Source organism: Equus caballus, chromosome 8 (genome assembly GCF_041296265.1).
Source record: "Equus caballus isolate H_3958 breed thoroughbred chromosome 8, TB-T2T, whole genome shotgun sequence".
NCBI classification, from domain to species: domain Eukaryota; kingdom Metazoa; phylum Chordata; class Mammalia; order Perissodactyla; family Equidae; genus Equus; species Equus caballus.
The window spans coordinates 73,923,226-73,947,935 of NC_091691.1; the positions used below are offsets into that span (position 1 = coordinate 73,923,226).

The window sequence follows — 24,710 nt, forward strand, 5'->3', positions numbered from 1 at the left end:
GGGTTTTTAGCGCCTGTAACTTCTGTTTCCATATACAACACAGGCTGGGCATGCTCAGGCCCAAGGCGATTTCTTTTTCCCTTTGTGGGAGGGCTTCTGACCTAAATCTAGTAACCCATTACTTAAGATTCAGGAACAAAGAGGAGGGCTGGAACCTTCTGTTGACTCCACAGCTTTTCAGAGAAAAAGACGTCTGCAGGACCACATGAACCAGAAGCCTCTGGGCCACCAACGGCTTTGTGTCCTTGGGCTCCAGCACCCAGCATCCTGCCTCCTGCCCAGCACTGACCCCCGAGTTTACACAACTTGTCCCAGCTCATTTGGCCAGAGAGAGGTGGAGCTAGGACAGGAGCATGGTGCTCCTGCCGTCCAGCCTTTCCCACTTAAGACAGCACTCACTGTACCGTGAGACCCAGAGGCTCAGAGAATCCCAAGTGCCATCTGTCCCCATCACCTTTGAGAATAATGACTCTGCACGTCCATGTAGAGCTGTTACCTTGCAAAGCTCTTCATGGACTGTTCACGATCTCATTAGTTCTCAGGCTCTTACATGGAACAGGATGGGAAGCAGTATTTCCATGTGCTGCATGAGAAGATCAAGGCCCAGAGAGGCCAGGTGACTTACCCAAGGTCACACAGCAGCAGACCAGAAGAGACTCGAGTCTCGCGGCTCCTGGCAGAGCAAGTCTGCCCGGTATAGCAGGCTGAAGCCCCTGCCAACGCCTAGTGATCAGTCTCCTGCTTCCCTCACTTCCATCTCCCCTCCCGCTGCCCCACCCCAACGTGTACTGCCCTTGCCATGCAGTGTGCACCCACAGGCCCCCCTCCATACCTTCACCCCGATGTTCACCACCATGGCATCCAGGAGGTCGAAAACACGGGAGGTGACGCCATCGCCTCGGTCCTTGGCAAGCCAGCAGTTGCAGCGCAATATGTACTTGGTGCCCTGGGTGGGCACGGCCAGACACAGCTCCTCCACCAGCCAGCAGCTCTCCGGGGAGGCCCCGTCATGGCCCAGCTGGGAGGAAACACGCCAGGGCTGTGAGGATCTGGGCACAACTGGGAAGGAAGCCCTCCCTACTCAGCATCTCGTTCCCCATTCTGCCTCCTCCCTCAGTGCTTCCTCCAGTGTGCTGTGCACTCACTGACCCAAGGTCCTCCCATAAAGGTGAAGAGATTTTGCAGATGTAATTAAGGTGTCTAATCAGATGACTTTGAATTAACCGAAAGAGTATTCAGGGTGGGCCTGACCTAATCAGGTGAGCCCTTTAAAAGAGAGTCTAGATATCAGGGATGGAAGAAGTCAGAAAGATTTGAAGCAGGAAAGATCTTCTCTTATTGGCTTTGAAGAAACAAATTTCCATGTTTTGGAGAGCATCACAGGGCAGGGAATGCGAGCAGCCTCTGGGAACTGGAGCCTCAGTCCTACAACCACAAGGAAATAGATTCTGCCAACAACCGGTGAGTGAGTTTGGGACAGGACTCCAAGCCTCAGAGGAGGCCACAGCCCTGGCAGCAACTTGATTTCCGCCCAGTGAGACCCTGGGAAGAGGACCCAGCTACCTCACATCTGGACTCCTGACCCAGGAAACGATGAGATAATATATTTGTGTGGTCTTGAGTTACTAAGTTTGTGGTAATTGGTTACACAGCAATAGAAAACTAATCCCCAAGCCATCCCCATTGGATGGGTGGAAAACTGGGACTGGGAGGGGTGGGTGATTCACCAAAATCACCCAGCTAGTTGATGGCAGAGGGCAGGAGATCTTCGCTCTGCCCACCCTCCAGCCACTCTCCCACCCATGTACTGGTCAGCTCCTTCCTTCCCTGGGGGTGGTCACTATCCCGGGGCCCCAGGGTCAAGCACCTCTATTTTCTTGATGACGCCCACATCCAAGCCTGCGACATAGAACTCCTCCACAGAGCCACAGCTGAAGCCCCTCTTCCCCCGGGGGTAGTCCAGCCAGATGCGGTTACTCCGCTCGTCGTCCTCCCCGATGAGTAGGATGAAGGCCCGGCTGTCGGTGGCGGCGTCCTTGTGTGTCCCGGTGGTCACCGACACATAGTAGGGAATAACTGTGAGAGATCACGGGGGCCCAGCCTCATAATGGGCCAGGCGGACCAGGACGGCTCGTGGACTTGAAACTGACCTCTGGGAGGCACGGGTGTCAGCTCCCTGCCTCCGAGGCAGAGTACAACAGAGCTTTCAGACTGGCGAGTGGTCCAAGGCGAGCGTCTACTCTCCAGGGTGTGAGGGAGCTGGTGACCCCCAGTGAGGATCAAAGAGAGCATCGTTGCCACTTCTCAAAGCCCTGCTGGCCAATTATCCTGGCTGCATCTAGCACTGCCGTGTGAAGCAGGGTAAGAACAATAACTCTCACCAAGTACAGGGGTTACTGTGGTCAGCAAAAATGAGATTGGCAAAAGCCAGGTCTCACAGGAGGTAGGAATTTGGGGAACAACAATAAAAGAGTACTATATATGTAACACGGTAAATGAAAGTTCTAGAAGGCATCCATTTCCAAAACAAACCAGATTAATCAGCATAAAAACTTGCTCAGGCAATATGGCACAGAGTTCTAGTTGCCCACCCAGTATTCATTCTCCTTGAGGCTAGGGGTGGTCATGATATGCAAACAGATGTTGTTGGGTAAGGTTTCTGGGGAAATTTCTCTGAAAGGGTGTGACTCAACTGGGAGGAGCATCCTTTTGCCTCTTATCCTTCTATTCATTCTGTGTGGAATGTGGATGTGATGGCTAGAGCTCCTGCAGTTATCTTGGAACCATGGGCAACACTTAAGATGGAAGCCACTTGTAAGGTTGCCAGAGTGATCACACTGAAGAAGCCTGGGTCCCCGACTTCCCTGGAACTGCTGTATCAGTCCCAACTGTCTACCTTTGAACTCTATGTGAGAGAAAAGAAAAATCCCTCATTGTTTAAGCCGTGATCTCCAGGTGGCTGTCACTTGCAGTTACTAATTGATACAAGTTGGAAACCCTCCTCCTGGACCATCTTCCTCAGCAGCTTGGGAGACACTGCCCTGGTGTAGGGAGTGCTAGGCTATGCAATCTGTATCTCTTTGAAAAGTTTCCAAACTAGACCTTCCTGGCTGGACTTACCTGCCTTGTTTTCTATACCTGCCATGGCCTTGTTTCATCTTTACAAGGAGAGCCCCATTGGCCTTTCCATAGTTGATCACAGTGCTTAATTAAGGAGAGGCATCTTCTTGTGGGTCCTGCCACTTATTCACACAGTGAGATGATAGAGTATAGAAAGATCAATTCTCTCTACCCAACCCTGCAGACCCACCATGTGGTCTCCTGGAGGGGAATGCAGTGATTGTCATGCTCTTATATTTAAGAGAACTGAACAGAAAGGCAGTGCATTTAAATATCCAATAGACAAATATACAACTGCCTCATCTCAAAAGTCTGTTTGGAGAAACCAACTTGTCAGGGGATTACAATCCTGTCTTATGGAGGAGGGAAAAATTGAAGCCAAAAGAGTGACTTGTCCAAGGCCACACGTTTCATTGGCAGAATCAGAAATGGAACTTTGTTAGCGCTGTTGAGTTGATTCCGACTCCTAGCGACCCTGTGCACAGCAGAGCGGAACCCTGCCCGGTCTTTTCGTGCCATCTTCTCACCTTCCAGCGCCATATCAGACAATGCTGTGTTGCAAGTCACAGGGTTTTCATGGCCAAATTTTCAGGAGTGGGCGGCCAGGTTGTTCCTCGTCTGTCTAGTCTGGAAGCTCTGCTGAAACCTGTCCACCATGGGTGACCTGTTGACTTGAAATACTGGTGGCATAGCTTTCAGCATCATAGCAACATGCAGCGGGCACAGTACGACAACTGATACACTGGTGGTATGGTTCCCTGGCCAGGAAATGAACCCAGGCTGCAGCGGTGAGAGCTTAAATCACCCCAAAACAGCTCAAGACTTCTTCCCCCACCCCACAGAATGCCTTAAGCTTTCATGGCTGAGTCCATTGTGTTACGCTCTACTGACATGAAAGGGGTTCTCATTGCGGCTGTTGACTCCTGTCTGATGAGAATTCCCCTAGGTCCTTTGGGCTGAATCTATATCCTGAGAGTCTAGGTGAGAACAGAGTTTATAAGATAGCCTCCTGGTGGTGGATAGTGGATGAAGGACACCACCACCCTAACTTCTCTTAGCCTTTGTTTCCCCATCTGTAAAGGGGGCTATAATCCCTGCCCTCTCACCTCCCAGGGTTGTTGTGGGGAGGCTGATAACCAATAGGTGTGAAAATTCTGTAAATTACAAAGCATTAAATGTTAGTTAGGTGATGGTGGGACCAATGCATGGCCTGTCCACGAATAGCTCAAACACGTTTCCATGGGTCTGCTGCTCCTCTGACAGCCCTCTGCTTGGCTTACCTGGGCCCTCCTGAACGTAGTCAGCCATGGGCCCAGTCACTGTGGCGATGTCGATGTCGGCCATCTTGGAGCTCAGGGTGATCTCCCAGAAGTCAGCAGGGCTGCTGCAGTTGCTGCTCCGGTCCCCAGTGTACTCCTGTCCCGAAGAGCATGACCCAGGCCCGTTACAGTTCCAGCACCTTCCGTCCCACGGGGCCTCCCCCAGGTATGAGGATGATGACAGACCATGGCTAAGCTGGGCTCCCCAGACGCCTTTCACACACCTTCTCATAAAAGAGCCTCTCGAGCCGCCCATCCTCCTTCTTCAGGGACAGCCAGCGTCCACACAGGAACAGGAACTCGTCCTCGTTGGTGTCGTTCCAGATCTCCACCTTCTCCACATACCAGTCTGCACACCACTTGGTGTTGTCATGGCGGAGCTTGATCTTGTAGATGACGCCCAGGTCAGCAGCCTCGATGATGAAGGTGTCGGCCTTGGGAGTCCAGATGTGGGGACTTGGTGGGGGGGGACACTCCCCACCTCCACCCATTCCCACCCCGTCCTTCCAGTACCTTCCATCCCCCTCAATTGTTGGAAAAAACAGACCTTCCTAGCTGGGAGCCCTCCAGGCCCAAGTCCCTAACACAGAGCATTTAGTAGGTCAAGGCCTCACTCCCACAAGGGCCTCCTTTTGCAGTCCAGTTCCTCTTGGGATAAGCCCTGTGGTGTTTGGAAGACGGACCCTCATGAGCAGATGAGCGGGGGTAGGACAGACACGGGTGCTCCGCCCAGTTCCTGGACGTCCTTCATTATCTTGAGTATGGCATGAGTTCTGGTGGGAGGCTGGAGGGGGAGAGCCACGGAAGAGGGGTAAAGTTCTGAATACTGGGAGGGGCCTGGAGTTCCTGGGGGAAGCTGGGAGGCAGTGGAGGAGCCAGTGGCTGGGCTGCAAGAGAGCAGGCAGAGGGGGGTAGGCTCCAGTGGAGGCACAGCTGAGGGGAAGGCAGAGGACAACATGTGGAATGTGGGTTCGTGAGCGTTTTTGTGTGGGTGTGACATAGGCCCTCCACTGCGTCCCTGACTGTGCCCTCAGTAAAGTGACACTATGCTCTTGGGCACTTGGATTCTCTGGGGATTGCTCCGTGAGATGTGGACTTCCAGGCCTTGGGTGAGGTGGGGTGAAAACACAGGTTGAATGTGGCAGGCAGGAGCCTGGAGAGGGAGAAGAGGGACAGGTGACCCTGAGTGATGCCACTTTCCTTCTGGAAGATGTACTGAGTCCCTGCTGAGCATGGGGAACACAGAGATGAATGAGATAGGATGTCTCCCTCTCCCCGAGACGGCCCCTGTAGTGGGAGCAGCCACCTGGGCCAGGTCGAGGGGCAGGGTTGGGAAGATTCTCCAGGAGGCGGCATTAAGCTGAAGACACGGGGCTGGGCCTTCCAAGCAGCCAGGGCAGGTCAGCCACTGGCTGAGGACACTGCAGGTGAATGGTGCATGGCTGACAGCTGGTGTGGACCCAAGCAGGCCTTGGGGTGCTGGCAAGTGACTGAATGCATTAGAACAAAACCAGGCACACCCATGACACAGCAATCCCACTTCTTTGCATCTGTCTTGGGGGGACACCTTGAAATATTCACAAGTGTGTTTATTGCCGGATAACTTTTACAGTTATATATAACTGGGAGCCATCTAGGAGTCCAGCACTTGGGGAACAGCTGAATAGCCATGTGGACTGTTGTGTGTCCAGTGCTTACAAAGAATGAGCCAGCCCCATCTGTGTTTGAGTATCCTGATGTAGAAGATTCCAGGGTAACCCGCTGCACACCAAGCCAGCTGAAGAGCCATCCATATGGGATGACACCTTTTATGTAAAAAGTTAAAACCACAGAAGAGCATTATGCATTTTCTCAGGGCGTAAGACCATGGACGCAGAGAAAAGGCTTGGAAGGATTTAGAGACAGGAGAGGGTGTAGGGCATTCTGGAAACTGGGGCCCAGGGGTCAGGCTGACGGGGTGGGCCCTGAAGGTTTGTGAATCCCACCCAGGGCTCAGGGCAGATCGGGGATCGGTGGGGAGCCCCTGATGGGTTGAAGTGAAGCGGTGACTTTGGATAGGTTAATTGACGAAGCCGGAGGATAGACTGGATTCCAGGGGCCTGGAGCAGGGGGACCAGGCTGGTTCACTAAGTGAGGTGAGACAGGGAAGGGCTGAGTGGCGCCGGAGCTGACTGGGCTGATCCCAAGTTACTCAGAAGGGAGAATCTCCAAGACCTGGTGACTGACTAGACGTGGGTGGGGAGGGGTGCTGACAGGGAGAGGGTGTGAAGGACAGCTCCTGGATTCTGGAGCAAGCGGTTAGAGAAACGGAAGCTTTTAGATGCTCAGCATGAATTTTAAGTCCCACAAATCGTCAGGGACTGAGCCAGAAGTAGCTCCAGCTCCCCTGATGGGACATCAAAACCGGAGGAAAGGAGGAGAAAGGGATGGGACAGAGGGGAGTGAAGATTTTTCTTTTGATGTAACAATTGCTAAGAAAGAAAAAAGTCTGACTCTGAACACAGAGGAGAATGGATTGCATCACCTTCAGTTATACCTTCATTCATTTATTCTCTCAACAAATATTCACTGTGCCTACTCTGTGCCAGGCTCTGTGGATAGAGCCCCGCACAAAAGTGGATCCATCAGCTGGATGCCTCAGCTTGCTGTCTTACAACACATGTACCAGGTGTTGGCTCCGGGCATCAACAAAGGCAGGGGACAGGAGCTCTCCATGCCTCGACAATGCCCAGCATGAACAAAGAGCTATCTTCATGCCAGGGTGGTTCTAGGCACTTCACATGTTTTCATTCGGCTAACTTATTTTATGGTGGAAGAAACTAACGCACAGAGATGCTAAATAACTTGCCCAAGAACACACAGCTAGTCAGTGTCAGAGCCAGGATTGGAGCTCAGGTGATCTGGCCCCAGCCACAGCGCTGAGCGCCTGACCGCTGAATGGTACTGCCACATCCCACAGCATCATGTGCGGGTGAGCCTGATAACTGTGTCCCTAGTCTAAGCCAAGGACACCACATGAGTCACTCGACCTTGTTGGCATTTCATTTGTCCAAAATGGATAGACCTCCTATTAGCTATAAGTGTAGGGAACAATTACATCTCGTGTGTGTGTGTGTGTGAAAGTATTTCTCCCTGATGCAAAGTGCTCTTACATTTCCTGTCCTGTTTTTCAGGCCAGGGGTCTACTTAGCTATCACGTCACTATTCCCTCTTCACAAGGAGTAACCAAAGCTAAGGGGACATGGTTCATAGCTGGATGATGGAGCAAACGAATGGGAGCCCTGGGGCTTGACTCCCCGGGGGCCTTGTAGCCAGGCTGGGGCTCCTTCCAGGTGACCTGGCTCATGGGGTCACCAGCCAGCCACAGACCCGTTTAGATGACACCTGCTTTCTTTGTCCCAGAGCTCATTTCCTCCACACCAGCAGCAAGTGTGTCAATAGTAAAGGTCATGCCTGGCTGAGGGTCAGGTTTAGGGGGACCCCTGATATACACCCACTGATGGATGCAGAAAATCCCCACAGGCAAGGCCACAGATTGGGTTAAGAGCCAGTCTCCTTGCTTTGATCACCCTGAGGCTATCGCCTGGCCTGTGGGGGGGGGGGGCGGTTCCAGCAGATTTCGGTGAACGGAGAGAAGGAAAAGCGGCTGAGGAAGCAGAGAAGGGGGTAAGGCAGAAAGGACACGGAGACAGAGAGGAGCCACAGCGGGAGAGGGAAGCCGGGCTGGTGGGAAGGGAAGTTTGGACAGATGTCTTCATTTTGTAAGACCACAGCATGTCAGAGCTGGCCTGGCCTTAGACGCTGGCCAGTCATGTGGTTCTTAAGCCTTCTTGTAGCCTCAGAGCCCTTTGCTTAATAGAGGGCTTGATTTGCACCCCAACAGATAAGCCAGGTCAAAGTGGACCTACATGGGTGGAGTGGGGTGCCCGTCTGCCCCCTCTATCCCTCCATGGCTCCCAAGGGCCTCGGTGCTAACCAAGGCTCTGTACAACACGGTTTAACTGATTCACGTCAGGCTCCTCATTTTACAGATGAGGAAACCAAGGCCAGAGAAGTTCAACCAGACAAGGAGTTGACGGCAGAGCCAGGCCTCCAGACCCCCAGTTCAAGCCTCTGTCAGCGCGGCCCCCACCACTCTCATGACCCACCCACAGGGAGCTGGATTTTCTGAAGACAACCCAGTCCCATACAGCCCACAACCTAGGGCTCAAAAAGACTTGCTGAAGCCCCACCCGCACCCCACATGCAGGACCCAGGCCCATGCATGGGCAGGGAGAGGGGACCAGCTGCTCTGCAGGGGGAGGTACAAGGACAAATGCCCATGTCAAGGTGTAGGACACTCCACAAAGTTCCCACACAGCCTCGGGGACCAAGAAGAGCTGGCCCCCAGAGAACTGGGCCTGGGAGGGGAAGGGAAGCCGGGTAAACTCAGCGTGCCCTTGTACCGTTCCCTTCTCGAACTTGTTGGTGCGGTTCTCTGACTTGCCGAGGTACCGCTCCCCAGTGTCCCCCAGGTCTCCATAGATGGTGATGTAGACCCTGGCGTCCGTCCCTGCTCCGGGAACGTTTCCTGTGAAGATCTGCACGGAGTACAGCACAACTGGGCAGGCAGTGGGACAGACAGACAGACAGATGGACGGACAGGAAAAAAAGGATGGCATCATTTAGGTTTACGGGAACTGGATTTGTAGGAGATATTAAGCTTCTGGCCTGGGCTTCGAGGATGAGTCAGTGTCTTTCTTTTATTTGCTTAATTATGAACATTCTGCTACGAACCTGCTGGATTCACCAGTGGGAAGGTCGCCCATCTGATCTGGACACAGGTGGCCTCTAAGAGCCAAGGATGGAGATTTCCCCCAGTGCCCCTCGAACCGTCCACCCATCCGCCTGCTTACAGCGTCCTGGGGGAAAGACTCAGGAAACCACCTGACACGTGTGCACACCATGGTCACTCAATCTACCTGCCCTGACATGCTGACGATAACGTGCCATCCCACCATACGGTGACCAGTATCCGTGCCAGGTCATCCTGGACAGTTTATGGAGAACATCAAATATTGTTGAGCGAATAGCTTCCTCAGAGTCCATTTCCATTTTCACCTATTCTCCAATCTGCTGCCATCCAGCATCTGCCCCCAGTTTCCCCAGGGAGACTCCTCTCTCCAAAGCCACAGTGACTGCCACCCTCTCCTTTGTCTCCCATGGCCTGTGGGAAGCGCTCCACACATACTGGTGTGACAGTTATTAAAAATTATTAAGGAAAATAAAAATGAGTGCTGCCCTGTTTTGTTTTGCTGCTGTGGGCTCATCAGGGAAGCATAAAGTATCTGCTTCCCCAGCCTCCACTCCAGCAGGAAAGGCATATCTTACGCTGCTCTGAAGGCTGAGAATTCTCAGTCCCCTCTCCACATCCCTCCATCCAAGGAGCTTTCAAGTTTCAGCCCAAGGAAGAGGAGACTTGGCTAGATTACCCTCAAGCAGAGGGAGGGGAGTTGTGGCTTTGTGGTGAAGGGCGAGGTGGCCCAACTGGGAAGAAGGTTAGTTTCCCAGCCCGGGGGCGGGAGAGGGTTTGGGCGTCTCCGCGGGTGGCAGGAACCCCTCACATGCACACAGAGACCCAATAGGGAGATGGCTGTGGGCTCATCTGGGGACTTGAAGTGGGAGGCCTCAGGGCTGAAGAGAGGCTCTCTGGACAAATCCAGAGTCCGTGAAGAAGCATTTCCGGCCACCCAGAGAAATGATACCTGCATGTCAGTGGAGAGCCAGCAGCAGCAGTGTGACGATGTGGCAGGAAGCTATAGGTATAGGTGGTACACACCTTGGACTAAGGGCCAGGCCCCTCCTGTGAGTCTCAGGATTCTTCTAAGACCCTCGAAAGGGGATTCCCCCTCTCTGCAGGGCCTAAGAAAGACTTTCTTACCAACCTTGCAAGTGCGCTCACACCACATTTCATTAAATTTAGAAATGTAAGGTGATGTGAATTGCTCATACCCATGGTTATGGAATACATTCACGCCCACATGGCTCCTGTTATTTTCCTCATTTTCCCTGGGATTCTACAGCACTATTCTCTCCTGCTGTCCTTCGGCCTCTCTAGACGCTTCTTCTTGAGTAGTTTTACGAGTTCCTGATCTTCTGCCAGCCCCTTGGATGCCCTTGCGTGCCGGGTTCCGCCCACTACCTCAGCTCTCATTCTGCATGCCCCGGCTGTTGACTGTCGTGAGTGCCCAAGTCTGTATCTCCAACCCAGTTCCCTCCTGTGCTCTGGATCCGCGCCCCTGTCACCCAGTGGACACGTCCACCTTGACAAGATCACAGGTCACAAACTCACATCCAAACCTGAAATCCATCCCCTCCTGATGCCCCTTTTCCAAACCTTCTCCTCACCCATCCTCCCCGTCTCCGTAGCCCCCCACCCAGCACTCTGCTCCCCAAACCTCCTTGGTGTACTGTGAGAACTGCCCTCAGAGGCCTGCCCCCATCAAGGGCAGGAACCAGGACTAGTCACACTGCCTCCATCTCCCATCTCGCTCAGCTCAGTGCAGAATCCAGTGAACATTTCTTGTGTTGCAAGAACAAATAAAATCTTCTCTTGGCTGTTTAAAGAGTCAACACTACCCAAGCCTGTCTGGCTAATACTGACAGGAGGTAACATTAGGAGCCTTGTCACAGTTTAGACACAACAGTCGATTGTCTCCCCCTCCCCCATTTTTTCTCCCCATCCATTTCCTGGCTGTGCCTTCAGCCCTCTCCACACCTGAATAGGACCTTTTCTAGGCGCCCTTGTGCTGGAGTGGGGTGCTGTGTCACCAGGGCTGTGAATAAATGGCTGTCCTTCTCCCCCGTCTTCCACCCCCCACTGCTCTCTCCAGTCCTTTGGGAATTAGGAAAACTGATTCAGCTTCTGGGTGCTGAGCAATGCGGTTGTGCAGTCAAATCCGGCTATTTCTGGATCCTCCTCCCTCCCCGTCCCACCCAGGCCACACAGCTCTCAGTGGAAGATGTTTCCCTAGAAACACCACCAAGCACAGAGTGGGTTTGTGGCAGGTGATTCATCTAGAGCAGCCAAAGTGTGCCACTGGGATGGCTTTCCAGGGTGGCCTCTGGGATCCAAGTAGAAAAGGAAATTACCCCCCCCAGATGTAATAGCAAAGAAAATTCGGAACGAGGGATACTGGTAGGGAAAGGCACATTATTGAGACAACACTTGTTTTTATCACTGAGTGGCAACTCAGATTAAAGGAAATGTTAGAGCTATGGCTGTCTTACATCCTCTTAGCTCTCTATGGGGCCCAGAATCTTGAGTTTTACTCTAGTTTTTCTCCAAGAAGGCAATGAAACAAATAGAAGCTGAATTTCCAAGCTCTGGGAGCATCTCTGAACCATATAGACTGCCCCCGTGGAGACCCATAGTATTCTTTCGTATATCCTCAGTGGTAGAAAGCCTATTTTTCACAAGTGAATTTGATTTTTGACATAGCTAAAGCTTATTTGGAGCTGACTAGCTGGTGAATAACGTGGGGATGGACATGAACAATGGCACTGCTGGTCAAAACAAAGGTGTGACTCTGTCCATGTGGTCCAGGAAGAATGCATGTGTGTGTGTGCTCACACATTCACATGTGCGCGCACACACACATGCACAGTGTGGAAAGAAAGAAGGCTAAGGACTGAGCCTGGAGCAACACCGCCCGGCAAGAGAAAGGAAAACAGCATTCAATAGGCTAGGCAGAGAGCAGCAGAAAATGGTGGTTCACAAGCAAAGGAAGCAGTACGAGAAGTACATGGTCAGGCCGGTGCAAGTCCTGCAGAGAAAACCACATCAGTGAGGAAGGGGCAAAGGTAACTGGCACCAACAGAAAAGAAACCATGACTTTCGACACCCTGAAGCTGCATCCAGACCCTGAGAAAAAACACACACGAATCCAGTTACATATTTATCCAGGATGCTTCTGGATTCAGACTTGGTTGAGACGGCTGGATCCAGCAATAGCAAACCCTGCAGATTAGTAGCCAAATAAACAAGAAGAAGGGAGAGACAAGGACCAGGACAATCCAGGCACAAGAGAACAAATATTTGGATGTATTATCACACTGTCAGGCCAGGAAAGGACTTGAGCACAAGTCCTTTGTGGAGCAAGACAGCTGAGACTTTGAAGAATAGCTCTGCCATTTATTAGCTGTGTGAACTTGGGCAGCTTATGTAACCTCCGTGAACCTCAGTTGCCGTCTCTGCAGAATGGAGATAATAACAGAGCCTGCCTGCTAGGGGCAAAGGCTCCTCCTGGCACGGGGCAGGGGCTGTAAAGGGAGGGCTGCTGCTGCTGAGGGTGAGGGCGTCCGCAGCACACTTACTGTCCAGAGGCTCCTCCACTTCCTTGTAGACTTGCCTTAAGGACCCATCTTTCATGTATTTCTCAGTGAAGATGTCATAAGGGACCAGTTCTCGAATGGTCTTCTTGTCATCCTCCGACGTGGCAAGCCATCGGTCACAAGGGAAAGTCAAGGTCTCTGTGCCCTGGGGTGAGGAGGAAAGAGGAAAATTAGCCCTTAATGTGGAAACCGCCAACTTCAGTTCATTAGCATGTCAACACTCACAGAGACCAAGGACAGGGGTCATGGAGCCCCATGGGATAATGCAGAAGCTACAGGGGAGACCCCCCTCCAGCCCTGCCCCACTTTCAGCAGATCCAGTCTCACTTGAAGACTTCCACAACCACATGAGGGATTGGCTCATGAAAGCGGGGTTCCCTGGGTCACTTAAAAATAGATCTCTGAACCCCATCCTGCAGACTTAGCTTCAGTGGGTAACGGGGGGGCCTCAGTATTTTTAAATTGCTCCCAAATCACTCAAATCTACAGCCATGATTGAGGGCTACCCTTCGGTTAGAATCCTGTGGTTTCAGAATGTTTTCCAAGTTGTCTGGGTGGATTTCTTTCTGTGAGTTGACCTTGAGTCGCAGGAAGGGCACGTTGGGTCACTCACTAGTAGTATGGCCCTGGGTGTGGGGAGCAGAGACCTGATTGCCAAGACCCTCCTCCTTCACCCCTAAACCAGGTTCTAAAAGATTCTGCCTTGGACCTGAGCCAGTTCCTGCACCCTGAGTGGACTGCAGGAATTTTCCTCCTAAGATTTTATCTCAACTTAATGAGGCTGTAGGTTCTTGTAGGAAATCTGCCTGGAATCTCTTCTGGAAAGGGGCAAAAGAAACAACAGGACAAACAGGTCAGGAACTCACGTCTTTATCTGGGAGGAGCCTGCGGATGTCCACGTGGGAGCAGTGCCACCCAGGATTTACGCCTGTATTATCGTGGCCAATCCGAATTTTTTCAATAACTTCTCCCACGTCTTCTAACTTTGGCAAGGAGAAAAGGCACCAGATGTTAGCTGGCGGGTCCAGGAAAGTACAGCCTCAGCAACACCCTGTCTCCCCAGGGCATCCACCCTTGAGTCCCTTTGAACTTCCAGAGGTCATTTTCTCTCGGTATGTCCCATCATCCAGCCAGGCCAGCGCCCACTCTCCTCTGCACATTCCCCGCTCCTGCTTCCTTTCCCTTTCCCTCACTTAAAATCAGCCTAGACTCCAGAACTCAGTTCAATCGACCTCTGGGAGGCTGTCTCCGCTCTTCATGGTGGAGCCCAGCTCTCTGTCTTCCATTACTTATTGCTGTAGCAGCTCATTCCCTGTTTGAGAACTGACTTGGGTAACAGAAGATGAGTTCCAGTTCTGCCTATGCCCTGTCTTGCCAGGTTGGCCTTCTCCTTGGCCCCTAAGAGTCCCCTTCACCTTCAGCCACTGCTCGTCTATATCCCTCAAATCCCTGTCCCTCAAATTTGACATTTTCTCACCACAGGGCCTTTGCACATGCTCTCCCTGCCTCTCCCCTTTCTTCCTCTAAACCAGTGTCTGCTCAACCTCATCATTTGGGTCTCAGCACAAGGATCATTTCCTCAGGGAAATCCCCTTGATCACCTCGAGAAAGTCAAATCTCTTTATGATAGGCTCTTATAGCACCCTATAGCACCCCCCAGGCTGTGCAGACTTGAGTTTCCTGGAAGCCCCTCTGCAGAGCTGGCTGCCTGGTCGCTCCCTCAAGCTCTCAGAGGAGACAGCGCAGTCAGCTCCAGGGCAGATGAGGGCTCTTGATGAGTGAATGGCGTCTGAATGATTGATTGAGTCATCCATCAAATGCAAAGCCTCTGAACCATAGACGGAAGCGACCTCCGAATGAACTGAAGCAGCCTCCAACCAGAGGTTTCCTCCCTCCCCACACGCCCACCCACCCACAGTTGGCAGCCAAGGGGAGGCCCATCAGCACTACTTGAGGAACCTCCCCCAACTCCCACCCCCTACCCTCATCCCCCCCCCCCCCCCCCCCAATTCTAGCCCTGACTCTGCCACCTACTGGCTCTGTGATCTGAGGCAAGCCACTGACCCTCCAGGCTTCAACTTCCTCATCTATAACATGGGGGAGCTGAAGGCAGGGACATGGGCAAGATAACCCCTTGAGGTCACTTCTAGGTCTAAGATCACAGACATGGTTCTTTTTGTTAACTATTCTCTCATTGCAAGGGACCAGGAGAACAACACATTGCTGCAAACTCTCTGAAGCAACGAGGATGCTACAGCTGCTGTTGCTTCTGCTACCCCACAACCCGCCCCAGCCCCCCAACTCCTTGCTGGCCGGCTCACCCACACCTCATCAGAGAAGTGGCACCCCCTGCGAGCCTGCGAGGGGCTTTCTGAATCATTAAATACAGATCGGTGATTTCAGGCCGATGTTAGTGCCGTGGACACTTTTAACGAGGCCTTATTTTTCACGAGAGAAACACGGTCCGCAGAATCTCCACTTGAAGACGCTAAGCTGCCTGGCAGAACCAGGAACGGAAGATCCACCCACCTCTCCCTCTGTCCGAGGGCCTCTCTTCCTCCGTCCCTGCCTCATCTCTGATGTTCGAGATGTGAGGACCTCGGCTTCGATGGTACTTTTAAAAATCTTAATCATCCAGCCACTCAGTTGCACATGCTGTACCAGGGTGCCCATCTCAGCTGTGACCCCGCAGAGAGCAAGGAGACCTTTAGGGGACCACTGGTCAGGGATGGTGGGCCTCAGGGATGGACTCAGATGACGTCAGAATCAGAAGGGACCCTTGTGTTCTCCCAAGATGTGGAAGAGTTAAGCAGAGAAGGCTCGGGAACTGAACTGCTAGAGTCCAAATCCTGGCTCTGTCGTTCATTCCTTGTGACCCATGAGCAAGTTTCTTAACCTTCCTGTGCTGTTTCAGCTGTAAAATGAGATACTCGTACTACAGAACTCTCGGAATGGTGATGAGGATTAAATGAGTTGATAAACGTCACCTGCTTAGAACAGGGCTGGCACGTGTGACGTGCTCAATAAATACTAGCTGTCACTGCTACTTTCCTGGCCAGTCCCTGTGTCTTAGGATGAGGCCACAGAGAGGGAGCGGCTTGCTCAGGAGTTAGTGGCTGAGCCAGAACCAGAACCCAGGGTTATGAGTTTGCAATCCAGGGCTCTTACCTCTTACCTGAAGATGGGTCAGAAAAGAGAAATGGAGAGAGAGGGACACAAAGCTTTTTTTGTTGTTTTCAAGCTCTCACCCTCCCCCAACCCCCAGATAGATTTGAAAAGAAAAAAGAAAAAAAAATAACAACAAATTGCTGGCAAATTACAGCTGCCCATTGGTGGGCACTTGGTTGAGGAAACTCCCCAGAAGACGTGCTGAGGTGCAATCACTGCCCAGGCCACTGACGGCATCGGCTCAGATGACTCACCCACCACGACAACTTGGGTGGCTGAGAGGGTGGTCTGGGCGGAGAGATGAATCACCCTTGAATTTTCCTTGTCAAAAGATTCCACCAAGGTGGCACCCTTCCCACAAGTGCTGACTGCTCCCAGAGAAGGTGGAGCAGCAGGGAGTCCCCAGGACAGACACCAACCGAGGAAGAAGGAAGGTGCTCGAGGCTTTGTTTCCCATCAGAAAATAAGGGGCACATCTCCAAAGGTCCCCACTGCCTGGGGAGTCCAGGCTCCTGGGACTCCTACCTCTTCTTCTTCAGAATTGTCCCCCTTCCGTCCTGCTTCATCTGGTCCTCAACCCAAGTCACGTCACTCTCCTCCCGTCCCCTCTGGCCAAACCTCAAACCACACGCTGTGTTTATTTCCACGTCCAGCCCTTGGCCACGATGTTCCCCTTGCTAGGAATGCCTCCCCTCCTTGTCCCTGCTGATCCCACTTTCAGGTCCAGCTCAAAGCCACCACTTGCAGGGAGCCTTCTCCCTTCTCTGAACACCCATGGCGTGCTCAGTCAGCCCTGCCATTTGTCCTCATCATCACGGGCTGGTCTTAGCAGGAGCTAAGAGCCCATATTCTGAGCCAGTCCTCCTGGGTTTGAATCCAGCTCCCACGATGCCCTAGCTGTGTGATTTTATGCAAGCTACTAAACTCCCTGTGCCTCAGTTTCCCCATCTTTAAACAGGGGTAATTACAGCACAGAGGTGCTGTGAGGGTTAGGTGAATTAATATACATAAAGCCCTACAACAGCGCCTTCTGACCCACAGGACCAGTTATGACGACGATCACCAGACTCTCCCGTTAGCTTTGTGTGGAGGTCAGGGCTTCCCCAGCCGGACTGCAACCCCTTGCAGGCAGAGTCTGAGTCCTCTTCCCTTGCCTCTTCCACCCAACCTAGCACACAGTGGCGTGCACAGGGCAGGCACTGAACTGAAGCAGACAGGGTACTAAGGTGACCGACCTACGTCCACAGTAAACCCCCAGGCCAGAGCCAAGGGGGAGCCAAGGAACACACAGGATGTTCTTCTGTTTTGGGTTGTTCGGCCTTAGCTCGGCAGGTGAGCAGAAGGCACAGTTATGTGACGAGCAGGTCTGGAAGCCAGGCTGTCCCCATGGATACACGTCTGTTGTTGGTAGCACTGGAGATGGCCCCAGGGAAATTGGAATTGTGCCCTAGTTTCCCCAAGGCCTGTCCACTCCTTATCACCTTTGATGCTGACACCAGTCCTAGAGAGGCAGGGCGAGGTTCACCGTCCTCCTGGTACTCGGATGTACTGAGGCCCAGAGAGCTCGGAGGAACTGCCCGTCTTCCTCACCAGCAGCAGCCCATCAAGGTGAAAGGCACGTGACTGCCTCTGGGCGCAGGGCTCTTTCTCCTGCCCCCTCTTCTGACCTGCCGCACCTCCCAGACCTGGCTCCCCGGCAGCCTGCTGAGCCCAGGTACCTCCATAATGAAGCGGGAGGCGGACTTCCTCTCAAAGAACAGCTTCTGCTCCCTCTTGTTGGTGCACAGGTACTTCTGCTGGGTGCACACAGCATCGCAGCCGTAGATGACGATGAAGATGTTGGCGTCTGTACCAGCAGCAAAGACATCACTGGTGTAGAGGGTGATCTCGTAAGGGACAACTGGGGGTGGAGGACAGAGGGTTAGCTTAGAGGGGAGGTGAGAACAGAAAACGAACGAGGGCAAGGTCGAGTTCTTCACCAGCACCGCCACCCTGGGCCCCTTTACCAGGGAGCTGCTGCCCAGGAATTTGGGCCTTCACATTGTCGTCCAGCAACCACAGAGTGGGGGGAAGTGTCCTGTCATGCCTAGTGCCCACAGGAAGCCCCTGTCACCTCAGACCAGGTCTCCATGGCTCTCACATCACAGAGCTAGTACAACCGACTGGCTGAAAGCACAGGCTCTAACCTGACTATCTGTGTGACCTGGGCAAGTCACTTATGAGCCTCCGTTTCCTCATCTGTAAAGCATCCTCAACGTGTTCCCTAGCTATAGACACCCTATAAACAAGAGAATTATATTTCAGGGGGCAACTTTCCCATTGGATCAGCCAGTCTATAGTGGTGAGAGTCCTCTCTCTTCTCTTCCCGTCCCCCGCTCCCAGTCCCTCACTCACTCCGTGCTGGCCTGCCCTCCCCAATTCATCCATGTTGCATCTGGCCCCTTTTTGGGTTGGATGCTGCAGGGGGCCTTCTGTTCCCCCTCATTCATGTCCCCTCACTTTATAGGAGTCTCCTATTGGGGAGGGGAGTAGAGGAGGTGAGGGATGCACCAGAGTTTACTCAGTCCCAGCAGGGACTGTCTGTCCTGAAGAGAGAGGTTGGCCATCAGTGTTATTGGCAAGCAGCTTCCCGGTGGGCGGCCACCAGTATGAGCAGAGGACCTTTTGTTTCAGGAATTCTTGGGATGCTTGTTGAAAATACAGGTTCTAAATATTTAACCCAGACTCCACACTAAAGTTGAGACCAGTGTTCTAAGAGAGTGTATTGCTAACTACGGGCTGAGATCCATTAGCAGGTTGTCAAGTGAATTTGGTGGGTCATCACCAGTATTTTAAAAAATATATGGAATTGAATGAAATCGAATAGAAAATATCACTGTCCATCACACATAGTGAAGATAAAGCTTTTTGGTGGCACTTATTGTTTGTTGCATTTGTATATAAATGTGCATACTTACTCTAAGTCACACAAAAAAGGATGAAAAACCCAGAGGTATAGTTCAAGCAGAAATCTACCCAACCTGTGGTCTTGACCTTGAAAGGAGTCCCGTTACAAGTCACCTTCTCACAGGTGACCCCAACCTTCTCCAGAGGAGGAATTGCCTTTTATTATCATGGTTACTTTGCTGTGGGACTGTAGTAGCAATTGTCATTCCTTGAGTGTTTGCTATTTGCCAGGCTCTGTACTAAAAAGTCTACATTCCTCAGCTCCTTTAACCTTCACAGTGACCCCAGGAAGTGGGTGTTACTATACTCCACTCTATGGATGAGAAAACCAAGGCTCAGAGAGGTGAAGGATCTTGACCCAGATCATACAGCTTGTCAACGGTGGAACTTGAACTTGAACCCCGGCTTGTCTGACCCCAAATCCTGTGTGGTCAGCCTCTAGGGGTGCTGTTGTCGTGAACTGGAGGTGAGGAGTGCTGCCTACCCACAAACCACAGGGAGGGGTAGCCTATGGCGGTGACTGCTGGTCAGCTTAATATCAGACTAGCCTGAACAGGGTCCTCAGTAGCAGGTTAAGGGGAAACACAGTCCTGACCCTGCCAGGCCCTCAGGCAGGACCGGAGGCGCCATCTCTGTAGCGTGTGGCCCCTTCCTCTGAGTCTTCTTGGGTTTCCCCACTGTCTAAGGCCCGGGAGGCCTTGAGCAGAGAAGATGGCAACGGATAGGAGCTCTCCTGAGGCTAGCGGGCAGTAGGAGCAGGCCTGGAAACGTCCTGGGAGGAGCAGCCCACCCTTCAGCCCTCATTCCTCTAGGCCTGGGCTCAGATTTGCTTCTCGGCCTCTAGTTCTGCCTCTGCCATTGAGTAGCTGTGTGTCCTTGGCCAAATGGCTGTACTTCTCTGGGCCTCAGCTTCCTCGCCTGTAAAATGAGGGAGTCTAACCAGATCTGTGGTTTTCAGTTTGTTTAACTGTGGAATTCTTATAAATACATTTATCAAGAATGTTCAGAAAAAGCTTGACTTTTTAAAGCTGAGGAGCTTTTCTGGATGGCATGAATTGGGGGCTTTTCCCCCCTCAGCCTTTCCCCTCCTCCCATCGGCTGCCCTGAGACACCCCCTTCGACTTCCACGGATCCTCAGAACGTAGGTTGAAGGCTAAGGTCCCTCCCAGCCCTAACAGGGCATGGTTCTGACATTCAGGGCTCCATGCTATGTCCTGCCTCCCCGGGGAGCCTATAAGTTCGGGCCATCACAACAGCCCCTTCCTAATTTACATGCCTCTCCTGTGTGGCTCCATCTTGTTCTGCTCTTCACGTATTGGGCAGCCTTGATGAACTGTCTTGATTCCTCCTAGGCCCTTGAAAATGACGACTGGGCACTGTTCCCCACCATTCCTGGGGCTGCCACTCCCTAGACCCTGGGTCCCTGGCTTTGGGCCCCCGAGACCTTTTCCAACCAGGGCAGTAGGTTCCGAGCAGCACACTCTCCTCTCTGTGCTCCCATGTGGGGAGAACCGTACTTCAAAGCTGCCTCCGCAGCTCTTCAGCGTGAAAGTCAATTCCTTCCTGCATTATTATTATTATCATTGTTTGCCAATGTGAATCTAAGACAAAGGGCAAACGCGCTTGTTTTAATATCAGACTGGAACTGAATATACTCAAGGTCAGGTCACACAACTCCCTTTTTTGTACAGAGCAAAGCCTGTCAAGGGCATGAAGGGAGAAATGGGTGCTTCTGTCCTGAACGGTCCCACTCAACACTGCCGCCAGCTCTGTGTCCATCCGTCAGGTCAGTGTGTCTGACATACACTGCAGGTGGCTCCCGGGGGCAGAGGCTGGATCCAGCTTTTGCTTTGTACGTGCAGGGACTTTACGAGAGGAAAATGTCACTTTATCTCAGTTTTTGAACCAGAAAATATTCTGATGATCTGGTCATTTACAGTTTAATCCCTTCGGGAAAAAAAAAAAAAAAGGTTCCTCAATGATTCATACTGTTTAAGTACGAGTTGTTTGGGAGAAATCTCTCGGCACAGGTAGCTATTTGGTTAGAAAGAAATTGTATTCTCTGGGTTTTGTTCAGATTTCAGCAAATTCAGACAGATTTTTATAGTTTGGTTGATTTCAGTTAGATTCCCAGCACCTATATGGCCCTATATGTATATCAATATTTAATATGCACTTTATGATGATGATGACAGTGGAAGGGAAGTGTTGAGACTTTACCAAATTGTCCCCTTCCTCCTTTCCTTTGATGGTAAAAGGAATTACATTTACCTTCTTTTCAAGTTCTTTTTTGTCCCCAATCAGGATAAAATCTAACAGCGGTCATTTCTTTGGCATGTTAATGGCTGGAATAAGGATTGGTGATGGGGTTGATAAGGATCCCTCACAGTTAGACCTTTATCTTTTTTCCTTTTTGGGTCTGACAACCATCCTGCATTATTATCTCTCTTTTACAGATGAGGAAACTGAGCCCCACATAGGTCAGGCTCTCTCTGCCTGTTGTCACCAGCAATTTTGGGGTGGAGTTTGGAATAAGTCCCATATTTCCTTTCCCTGGGTCCAGCGTTCTGCCCACAGCCTGCACAGGTACCAGGGAATTTGGGAAAGGAGCCAGAGACCCAAATCTCCAAGGTGGGCCTGACCCAGGGTGAATGTTGGACGAGAGACTGGGACGGAGTTGGGGCGGCAGGCAATGGGGTCCAGGAGGAAAGCCAGCCTTGCTGTGCACGGTTCCTACATGGCGTGTACAGTCTCGTCTGAAGCTCCGCATGGAAGAGGTCCCTGACGATGGCCCCGTCATCTTCATTCCTGGCCAGCCAGCGGCCACAGGGGAACGTCATGCACTTTCCAAGAGATGGGGCGTCCACCTCTACCCAGTCTACAAACCAGCCCGGAGCCTTGCCTGGAGAGAAGGGGACACAGAATCCGTTAAGGACTTCTCCAGGCGTGGCTTCCCATGGGTAACTTCAGGGACTCAGAACATCCCTCCCTGCTTGACATCTGATGCCTACAGCTCCACCATGAACACACCATCCCTTTTGCTTACAGCATTGCTAAAATGATTCCTGTCAAACTGTGCACCCAGCTGAAGATGGATCACGCTCCAGGCTGCTGTCAGGCAAAGCAGCAAGAGCAAAGAAGCAGAGGAAGAGATGACAGGAGGCAGAGAGTCTAGGAGGAATGAAGCAAGGACACCGTCCAGGGTGGAAGGCACTCCAAGCAGGAAACCCAGGGATGCCAGAGAGCCTATTAACAAGGACTGCATAATTTCACCCAGTGGCGGGATGACACTCTGAGCTCCCTGGCCTCAGTTTGTGACGCATGAAGGGAAGGGAGATCAGCAAAGGATTGATGACCCTCCCTAGGAAACGAGTGCTCAAGCTTGAAGAAGGAAATGGAGGCCAGGCAGAGAGCCCTGTGCCCCAGTCCCAGAGGCGAGGAGGAAGCTCTCCTTCCTCCCGCTCAGAAGACGTGGTTTGAAGATCAAGAAAACGTGTCCTGCTTTACTGAAAGAGAACAAACTTGGGCACATCCTTTGTCTGGCTGTACTGTCAGTGGGTTCTGGGAAGGATTGGCTGGATCACCGGTTCTCAAAGTGGGGTCCCCAGAGCAGCAGCCTCAGCATCACTTGTGAGAAATGTAAACTCTTGGGCCCCATCCCAGACCTACTGAATCAAAGACTAGGGGTGGGGCCCAGAAATCTGTGTTTTAACAAGCCCCACTCCCTAAGCGTTTGAGAACCACTGAGCTAGGTCAAGATTGTCAAATCTGGCTGCACATTGCAATTACTGAGGGTGGGGGATGGGAGAAGTCTTTAAAATTCACCAGTATCCACCTACTCCAGACCAATTAGATCAGAATCTCTGCATGCAGCTGGGGCTCTACTGGGCTGAAGGGAGTGAGAAGATGGGGCATTATGGAAGGTAAACGACATCCAATTTCTCCACCCCGCCCCACCCCCCCCCACCCCCCCCCCCCCGCAGGTTCTTTCCCAAACACCCACGGGGACCTGTCCACGGTCCTTACATTCTTAGCAGGGAACAGAGGGGAGGGAAGCCAGACCTGTGTTGTCATGGCCCATCCTGACTTTCCACAGATCTCCCAGGTCCAGGGTCTCCACTGTGAAGATTTCGATGCTGTCCCTCTCAAACTTGTCGCTATTGGTCTTGGAGGATTTCAGGAGGGTCATTCCTGCCGAGCAAATGACCCCAACATGACCGACTGGGCCCGAGACCTTCAAACCTAGTCTGCCCACCCTTTTAGTCTCTCCTCATAATGTCCAAATTTTTGAACTTTCATCAAATTTAGACTATGCGATTACTATCCACTGGGCACCTTGGCACATTTGGCAATTTCTTTTCTGGTGAGCGTCTTTTAATTGAACTTTGCAATAACCCTCTGAGGTATGTATTTTTATTTCCAGTTTGTATCTAAAGAAAATGAGACACACCAATAGGTTAAGTGCTTTATCCAAGATCACCCAGGAGAAAGTGGTGGGGCCCTAAGTCGATGTCTGCTGTCCTTCCACACCCCTCACGTCCCTCCACGTGGGGAGGGAGCTGATGACAAAGCCACCCTCCCCATGCTCCTGGGGAAACAGGGCCTCCACTGCAGGGCGAGGCATGTGGGAATTCTCTGGAGACTCTTCTCTGGATGGCAGAAAGAGGCATGGCTTCAAATGCCCCCCACCAGCCATCTCACCTGCATGATCAGTGCTTGGACCCTGGCTGTGGAGGCACTCTGAAATTTGAGGTGGGCTCAAAGGCATCACCATCCCCTCCTGCCTCAGCAGGCACCACATTGCCTTCAAGTCTCTTCACCCCCGTAAGTCTCAGCTCTGGGCCACCTCCTGCAGGAAGTCTTCTGATCCTCACAGACTCAGGCAGACTGAAGTGCACAGAGTCAGACAGACCTTGGTTCAACATCTGTTCGCTTGGCTCACTTGCCGCCTGGGTGGCCTTGGGCAAGTTAAGTAATTTTCTGAGACTTGGTTTCCTCAAATGTCAAAAAGCATGGTTTGGTGCCTTCCCCATAGAGTTGTGAGAATTTAAGAAGATGAAGACTGTTGAGTGCTCAAGAATGTGCCTAACACCTAGAAATCTTTGGCAAATAAAAGCAGTTGTTAGGGCCCCTCAATCCCATTGATGGTGATTCAGTAACTATCATAATGACATACATTTATAAGTTATGACCTAATTCACTCATTATACATTATTTGCATGATCTAACCTATTAAATAGTAATTAATGTTTATTGAGTGTCATTTTGTCTCAGATATTTTACATGTTCAATTTCATTAAATCCACAATTCTATGAGGCACATACTCATTTAATCTCCATTTCACAAATGAGAGAAACTAAGACACAGAGCGGTTAAGCAACCTACCCAAGGTCACACAGCTAATAAGTGTTACAGCAGAAATTTAAACCAATCAGTCAAGCTTGAGTCCATGCTCTACCACCACACCACTGTATTAGAGTATGAGCACCTTAAAGTCAGGAATTAGATCCCTTCATTCTTCAAGAATGCTTGGCACAGAGCTCTGAAACCACAGGGTTTTGAGTAAAGACATGATGACTACTTGAGGAACTGGCTCCTCTCTGAACTCAAACAGAATGGCTGGACAGGTGGCCCAAGTAGATGGCTGACCCCAGCACTAAATGCCACCTTCTCTGAGTACCTTGGCAGAGATGCCAGAATGACTCCAAGACTCTTTGAGCATCTCATACTGAGGGTACCGTGGGACCCATTGCCTGAATCTCATTGGAGGCTTGGAGGAGCCA

The 24,710-nt window shown here is 51.8% G+C and overlaps 1 protein-coding gene across 2 annotated transcripts in view; it reads right to left on the bottom strand.

The window, feature by feature from the left end:
- LOXHD1 (lipoxygenase homology PLAT domains 1) overlaps positions 1-24,710 on the bottom strand; it is a 168,601-nt gene that overhangs the window by 40,292 nt on the left and 103,599 nt on the right. Inside the window, exons 24-33 of one of the 2 annotated variants that reach the window (XM_070275637.1) lie at positions 22,989-23,117; positions 21,664-21,828; positions 17,699-17,880; positions 13,679-13,795; positions 12,795-12,957; positions 8,885-9,039; positions 4,664-4,873; positions 4,401-4,536; positions 1,868-2,076; positions 833-1,018 (exon numbers count right to left, since the gene is read on the bottom strand). In XM_070275637.1, coding sequence (XP_070131738.1) covers positions 833-1,018; positions 1,868-2,076; positions 4,401-4,536; positions 4,664-4,873; positions 8,885-9,039; positions 12,795-12,957; positions 13,679-13,795; positions 17,699-17,880; positions 21,664-21,828; positions 22,989-23,117 — 1,652 coding nt within the window. The remainder of the gene's footprint in view (positions 1-832; positions 1,019-1,867; positions 2,077-4,400; positions 4,537-4,663; positions 4,874-8,884; positions 9,040-12,794; positions 12,958-13,678; positions 13,796-17,698; positions 17,881-21,663; positions 21,829-22,988; positions 23,118-24,710) is intronic. The other variant, XM_070275638.1, reaches the window with a different exon arrangement.